This window comes from Ixodes scapularis, unplaced genomic scaffold (assembly GCF_016920785.2).
Source record: "Ixodes scapularis isolate PalLabHiFi unplaced genomic scaffold, ASM1692078v2 PGA_scaffold3__209_contigs__length_174095766, whole genome shotgun sequence".
Lineage (NCBI taxonomy): Eukaryota > Metazoa > Arthropoda > Arachnida > Ixodida > Ixodidae > Ixodes > Ixodes scapularis.
The window spans coordinates 78,610,243-78,618,203 of record NW_024609868.1 but is presented as its reverse complement, the minus strand read 5'-3'; the positions used below and the strand labels follow the sequence as shown (position 1 = coordinate 78,618,203).

At 41.0% G+C, this 7,961-nt stretch overlaps 1 protein-coding gene across 5 annotated transcripts in view; it reads right to left on the bottom strand.

Annotated features, from left to right (window-relative positions):
- Positions 1-995: 995 nt before the first annotated feature.
- LOC8035483 (glutamine--fructose-6-phosphate aminotransferase [isomerizing] 2) overlaps positions 996-7,961 on the bottom strand; it is a 46,099-nt gene continuing 39,133 nt past the window's right edge. For all 5 annotated transcript variants that reach the window (XM_029995658.4, XM_029995657.4, XM_029995654.4 and 2 more), the window contains 5 exons: positions 7,142-7,256; positions 6,769-6,896; positions 5,852-6,004; positions 4,308-4,484; positions 996-1,538 (listed from right to left, as the gene is read on the bottom strand). In XM_029995658.4, the coding sequence (XP_029851518.2) occupies positions 1,494-1,538; positions 4,308-4,484; positions 5,852-6,004; positions 6,769-6,896; positions 7,142-7,256 (618 nt within the window). In that variant the 3' untranslated portion in view covers positions 996-1,493. The remainder of the gene's footprint in view (positions 1,539-4,307; positions 4,485-5,851; positions 6,005-6,768; positions 6,897-7,141; positions 7,257-7,961) is intronic.

Sequence of the window (7,961 nt, the reverse complement as noted above, 5' to 3'; positions counted from 1 at the left end):
TTTGATCCAGCTCCTCACGTGATCGGATCTCGGCGAATAGCGTCGCGGCAACACGTGGAAAACAGACGCGCAACTCTGGCTCCCGTAGGGCCTATACACTATACAGGAACTCTAGCGCATGCTAGGAAGGTGCAGTGTGATCAGGCACCGACGAGCGGAGAGCGCAGAAAGGTCCCGGATGTACGTAGCGGTGCTGCGGTCGTATACAAGCTCGAGGATCCGACTGATTCCGAGCGTTCCGAAGGCCTTCGGCAAGGGTTTGGCTTGCGGTTTGGCAGTTTGGCGGTATGGCAGCATCTTTACGCCATGCTTGCTGTCGTTTGTGGCCAATAAACTGTCATGCCGAATTAGTGTTTAATCGTGTAGAAAATGCAATGAGAGCCGCCCTGGCTGCCCGCTTCATATAGCCTATCCAGAACAAGCTTTAGTGGCGCCCTCTCGAGCTGTCGACACGGAGTGCAGCAGCCGCGAGCGCTCGCTGAGCTCACTAACCCCTCCTCTATTTCACGGCCACTCAAGCGACCAAGGAGGTTAATTTTTGCTTGTTTTTGTAATTTTAATTTGCCTATAGCTTTTAAAATAAAGCGAAATTCGAGAAAAGAAAAGCTTCATTAAGTTACTACGTCCAGAGCGCTTAGGCTCAGTACAAATTAAAAACCAGTAAAAAAAGTCCTTGCAGGGCCCCTTTAATGTCGCAGCAGCGACAAAGGCTAGGGTGTACAAAATATAATATTTGCTGCTACATTCTAGATTATTAAATTAAGTATTTTTCAGATAAAGCAAACATTGGATTCATATTAAATCCAAAAACATCACTGTTTGCTAATCCCTGCCTCTAGGCCAACTTTTGTAGTTGAGGGCTTTTAAAAGCACAGTGAATGTATTAATTTAACGTGGTGTGTATTTCAGGGGACTCTAAATATGACAACATAGAAATACTTCAGCCATCTTATCTCTTAAAACAGCTTGCAATAAAAACAAAATATTCAGTGTGGGTATATCCCCTCAAAATGGTTTATTTCATATATTGTATTATGTAGCATATAACAGGAGATGTAACACCTTTAATAAAGAGAGCAGCAATGAGTTTGGCAAGATATTTACAAGCCAATTAAAGATCTATAGCCATATATCAAAATAAAAAAAGCAAAAAAAAGCATGAAAGAGAAACCCTGTACCTTCTCAAATAATATAAAACAGGTCATACACAGACAAAATGTTGGAAACAAAATTGCACAAGCCTCAAGTTGTATAACTTGCATAACTAAATATGTCAAATGGCTGCTTTTATTTGACAACCATTAGCTCTGAGCCTTAAAATAAAGTGACCTGTTGTAGCAGCTCATTTGGAACACTGAACATAAATTATAGAAGCAAGAACAAACAAAATACGACTCGTGCATGGATAGCAGCATGTCAGAAATGTAAAAAAATGCAGAAGTGAAGTTCAGTATAAAATCTGCAGTGCAGGGTAGACCTCTTGTTTCGCCTCCTCACTCGACTGTCACAGATTTGGCCAGATTCCTTGGGCAGTCGACCTGAAAAAAAAGAAAGAAAACACAACTGTCAATAAGATGTGAAAATTATCCCGGAAGCACATCGGCCATCATAGATATGAACCAAACATATCTCAAGCAGTAAGGTGGCTATCAAATGCAGTCTCCTATTATATAAGAGATTGTCCACCATAACATAAGAGACAATATAAAAGTGCTTTCACCCACACTTACTGCATCCTTCATATATTACCGCACACTGTGCAAGAAAACATGTATTACTGGCCCTGTGTCTAATTTTCCTTTTTTGCATTCTTGTTGTTATCCAAATTGTATTTTATTCTTATCTGCTTTAAATAACAATTCTTTCCAATTTGTTTCTTAAAAAAAAAAATTCGAACTTATTTTTTTTATGATATTGTCAGTTTCTTATTTACAGTGGACTTGCCATAATTCAAGCTCGTATATTTCATACTTATTTAATTTGAACGAATTTAAAATTTTTTTTTTGCTCCGCTATGTTTTTAATGCATTCATAAGCTGCATAATCGAAACAGCTTTTTCGCTTAATTTATGCAGTTTGTTTACCGCGGCGGGTTAGCCCCGTTGAGTGCGCTTCTCACCGAGCCCCTGTGTACTGCGGGAAAGCAATACCCGCGAAGCTCGCGGTCATCGCTTTTCCGCAGCACGCGGGTGCTCAGTAGCGGACTCGATGGGACTAATTCCCAGCGCGATTATGCAAGCGGAACTGTCCCGACAATCTGCTCTCATTATTCGTGATTGTTTTTTTAAATATTTCTGAGGGGGTTAAATTCGAGATTAAAGAAAGAATATTTGCATATAGGAAGTAGATTTACTAATCCCCTCGATTAGGATAGCTGGGCGTCTTTTTAGGTTTAATTTCATGTCACACCTGTCATTCACATGCCACCCCAAAGTAGGCATTTGACTTTCTGAGGCCACGGTTGATAGATAGTTATACTAGGCTTCACAATGGCTTCAGAGATGAAGCCTCTGCATTGCTGTGCTTTTCTTCGTGTTTTATTTCGTGCTTGATGACGTATGGGTGTAACCATCTTTTGGGCACAACGCTGCCACTTTTTTGCGTAATGGGACAAGAAAGGCTTTCGCCTTAAGACTGACAGAGCTTAGGAGTGGACAAGTGGGAGGTTGTGAACAACCTTCACGAGTTCAGCTGAATTTTCAAGCATGGTACAACAATAGTAATAGGTTTGGAGAAATTATTCAATACTCAGTTAAAAACATTCGGCTAAAACCACTATTCACTTCGAACTTCACCAATGTTTCATGAGTGTGCCTGCTTATAAATAGGCCTGTGTAGAGGAAAGTGTAAGAAATCTGCTAGGTATGTGTAGCTATTAATATAGCAAGTCGCTACTTTGCCTCACATAATATTTTGATTTTTTTATAATTCAAACTTCTGATATTTCAAACTGAAGTCTGTGGCTTTTTGGAGTTTGAATTATTGAGGGTCGACTTAGACCCGTGAGACACTCAAACTTATCATGTGACATCATGTCATGTCACATCAGCAACTTCCAAATTTATATCAGCCATTTACTATGGCACATATCTTTCTGCCTCTTTCCAGTTTTTCCTCCATGTTCTTCTCTCGTTTGGTCGTGGACGAGGAAGGGCTGCTGAATTGCAGTGGATAACAGCAAATGCTGTAGTTATGGTTGAAATGTGCGAGTGTCCTCTGTCCTGCGTTTTCATTACTTTCGGTGGTTGCACCTTTACCAACATGGTCCCCGTTCATCTTGCAAAAGCACACAAAACATTTTCAAATACTGAATGTTACATCTACACTGTACCAAATAAAAGCATTTACCTATAGAATATGTGACTACACAAAATAATAGACTTAAGCAATGCACAAAGGATTCAACGTTTCCTAGCAAGATGTGGTGCACCTCCCTTAAAAAAACAGTCACATTTATTTTCCCAACACATCCATCCCCTTTTTACTCCCGAGAGCACCTCAAGAAAATAAAAGCAATAAAAAGCACGGGCATGTTTCGCTGTTAAAGCTGGACAAATGTTGTCATTCATTTTGTGCAGAATATGCAGTTTGCAAATTGCTACCCATCTGTAAAAAGAATCAATCCCTTTTGATTACAACATTTCCAGAAAAAAAGAATTGAAAAAAAAATGCATTAGAAGCGTAACGAAATTGCCAAGTAAGCAGGTCATGGTTGCACTATTCAACTCCTAGTAAATCAAATTTGGCTTTGGTCGAAAATATACTATGCCTAACACACTTCAAGCCCAACCTTTGAGCAAACAATTTAGTTATTCAGAATATTTGGGCAGCACATACATGCTCAAGTTCGTAGGACCTCAAATGCACAAATTTTCTTTAATCATCAGATATTGATTAAAACTTGCAAGGTGTTCGGCTGTTTCCCATTGGGGCTGATGACCCTGAAGCCTGGAAACTAAAAATATATTTGTCTGCATCACCCTGCAGCAAAGCACTGCAAATATATATATATATATATATATATATATATATATATATATATATATATATATATATATATATATACAGTATTAAAAATAATATTAAAAATACAGTTTATTGATATACTTACTAGTACAGCTCACCTTGTTGAGGCTGTAGCAGGCGCAATAATTAAACAATAAATTTGGAAGACAAAAAAATTTTTTTTGTCTTCCAAATTTATTGTTTAATTACTGCACCTGCTACAGCCTCAACAAGGTGAGCTGTACCAGTAAACCAATAAACTGTATTTTTGGTCAGGTTAAAATGGGCAGAACTCCACTCACGTTGCATCCTTTGAGCACAGCAATGTGGTAGGACATGAGCTGGAGGGGGATGACGGTGAGCACGCCCTGCAGACAGTCCACGGTGTGGGGCACCTCCAGGGACTTGAAGCTCATCTTCTTGGTCTCCTCGTCCCCCTTCTCGCAGATCACGATCGGACGGCCATCGCGGGCCGTCACCTGCAACGTGAAGGGAACACACATTCTGCCACCCGTTCGGGACAAACCAGATCCAAAAGAAAAACTCATTACAGTCACGTCTCACAAATATAAACCCTTCCACCCTCCCCCCCCCCAAGATTATCCATAATGTAAGCCATTTATAATAACCAAGCAAAAATGCATGTATTTACACAGTTTGTTCCCCAAGTTAGGGTTCATATTAATGAAACATCATTGTACGCAGATTAAAAAAATTAACAAATGCCTGATAATTTTTTTTTTTCAAAATTCGCGTTTAGCATTTTAAAATGGCATTACCACTTTGGCTACGAGTACTGTGAGCCATAGGCTGCCACATTCAACAGTATCAAAGAGAAATTTTTATCTCTTTGAGCACAGAGAAGTTTCTGTCCACTGCAGCTTTTAGCACTAATGCCTGCCCCTGAGAATACTGTAGTAAAAAGAAGTATAAAATTAAGAAAAAAAAAAAAACTTTTCTGTGGTAACTTATCCTTTTAATATCACATTTCTTAAAAAGCACTTGGAATCACCAGATGTAAAAAATATGCCATACAAGCTTTCGACACTGTTGAATTTACCTCAATAGAACGACAATCTGCGATAAGCGGCCACATATATACTCTTGCCTCTCTTTTAATTAAATGAGTACTACTATCTGCTCTCGCCTCGCACGCCCCCCAGGACACAGTCCGCTCTTTGTGCTAATAAAGATTATTATTATTATTATTATTAAAAGTGTTCTGAACCTTGACACTAAATGAAAGACATACAGAAGCTGAATGATGACATAAGAACCGTAACAATAATGCAGAAAAAAGCCATGAAGCATATTCACTTGTCCATAGATAAGGCTTTGTATTATTATATAGGTAGCTTATATTCAGGGAAGCTGAAGCCTCAAAGCTGGTTCTCTCACATTATTTTAAAATTAATTTTATTGCTTTTTCAGGCATGCATATCAATGAACATTTGTTTCCCTTTCTTTCCAGAAAAGAATTAGAAAAAAACGTTAATAGGGAAACTCATTTATGTTTTATATTTAAGCACCTTGGGCCCAACATTTCGGGAAAGAAAGGGTCTGTATGCAATTAGCATTAAGTCACATATCATATTTTCAAGACTTCGAAGGAACTTCACATATTTCTCATCAAATAAATATGGTCAGGAGGCACAAGTGGTGCAAATTACTACAGGGTGAAACTTTTAGAGAATATGTAGCTATGATTATTTTGACAGAAATCTTCTTGAGCTCTTATTGTTTATCGGGTATCTTTCAAAGAATCCAAACAAGCGGAATCCTGGTCCCGGTATTAAAACTGCTTTTCAACCAAAACGTTTATCTCGCACATGCACAACGTCCCCACCTGTTGCAGGGCATTCATGCACTTGGGGAAGACAGGATCGCGGGTGAGCACCATCATGACTGGCATGGCCTTGTCCACCAGGGCCAGGGGACCGTGCTTTAGCTCTCCGGCTAGGATGCCCTCAGAGTGCATGTATGTCAGCTCCTTGATTTTCTGCACCCGAAAAACCAGCACACACTTTCGTCACGACCACCATTCAGGCCGCAGTTCAGTGTCAAGTGCGTACAGTAGGCTAGATGTCCACACTGACACAACTGTGTACATCAGCACAAAGCAGCTACATCCCGGCACTACTCAGTTATTGAGCTTTCTTGCTACTTCCTTCGTTACTCACACTGTCTTAGATGCTTTCATGACCTACGTAGAACATTTGTATAACGACATTCAGCAGGCACCCACATCTCAAAATCTGCTTTATGTGCATCATAATAGAGGTGAAGGGTTCATTGGCCTTACACTAATTTATTTACATTATATACAAAAGCTAAAACAGAGTTGCTTGCGGTGGTGTTCGGAGCTGGCGTTGCAGGTGCTCGAATATTGGCCGACTGTCTTGCGCCTCGTTTAGTCGCGCGGGCGCTTTTTTTTAATTGTGGATCGCCTGGTGCCGCTACAGAGGCCATTTAGCTGGTCACAAGCACACAAAGTGAACAGACGATGATAATGATGATGATGATCATCATCATCATCATCATCATCATCATAAAAGCTTTCTTACAAAGAAACTGAGGTAGTAATCCATTTGGACAACTTTTTGCAATCCCTGGGAAGTTTTCTTTTAGCCTCAAAGTCTCACAAATAAAAAAAAATAAAAAATAAAAAAATTATGGCAATATCGAGACACTAAGAGAAGTAGATAAAGTCAAGCTTATGATCTATGAATGAGAGAGCAAGTGGGAAAGTATGATGCCAGAGACCAGAGCGCCTTCCAGGCAAGTGGCGTGGTTGTAGCCGCGGCCCATGACCAGGAGAGACTTCTGCTGGTAGAGGTGCTGTGCCAGCTGCTTCACTTCATCATCCAACTTTAGCACCTCCTTGATCTGGTCTGAATTTCAAATAAATGCATAATGTAAAAAAATTGGTTAGAGTGAAATAAAAAAAAAAGCATTCAGAAGATTTGGGACTGAAAGAAACCATCTTGACTTAAACAGTGCAAAAAAAAAAAAGAGTGCAAAAAAACAAGCACTCTTTCCTTCCTGTTGTCTCTTCCTTATGTAACTTTTTTGCGCTGTTTAAGTCAAGATGTCTATCCAACTCGCCCAGCAACTCATTTTGGTGAAAGAAACCAACCAGGGAGCCTGTGCAGACCCTGAATAATCTCGCTACGACGCGGCCGCATGGAGATGCGGTCTTCGCACATCATCAGGGAAAACATCACGAGGGAGATGAACTGGCTTGTGTATGCCTGCAAACAAAATTGAAGCAGTGTTTTACAACACCGAAAAAAAAAAAAAAAAAATAACTTCACAATTAAGGAGACCATTTTGAGTGGCGCGCGACAGAGCGTGTTCAAAACACCAGTGTCAAAACAGTGTCTTTGCTCATTGCTCCGACACTGCTCACATGATTAAGCCCATCTTTACAACTCTAAAAAAGACAAAAAAAAAAAAAAAACAATCTAGCTACAGAAACTTCAAAACCAAGGGTTCATAGTAAACACCGCCGTGACAAAGCAGTTTCTAGTAGAGCGGCACCTGACAGAGCGGCGCCTGACAGAGCGGCGCCTGACAGAGCGGCGCCTGACAGAGCGGCGCCTGACAGAGCGGCGCCTGACGGAGCGGCGCCTGACAGAGCGGCGCCTGACGGAGCGGCGCCTGACAGAGCGGCGCCTGACGGAGCGGCGCCTGACGGAGCGGCGCCTGACGGAGCGGCGCCTGACGGAGCGGCGCCTGACAGAGCGGCGCCTGACAGAGCGGCGCCTGACAGAGCGGCGTCTGACAGAGCAGTGTCAAAACAGTGTCAAAACAGTGCCAGGACAATGGCAAAACAGTGCCAGGACAATGTGAAAACAGTGTCATAGCTCACTGCTTTGACATTGCTCAGATCACTGAGCACGTGAAGCAATGCATGTCGAAATGGCACTTTGTGCAAATGAAAAAACCTGCCAATT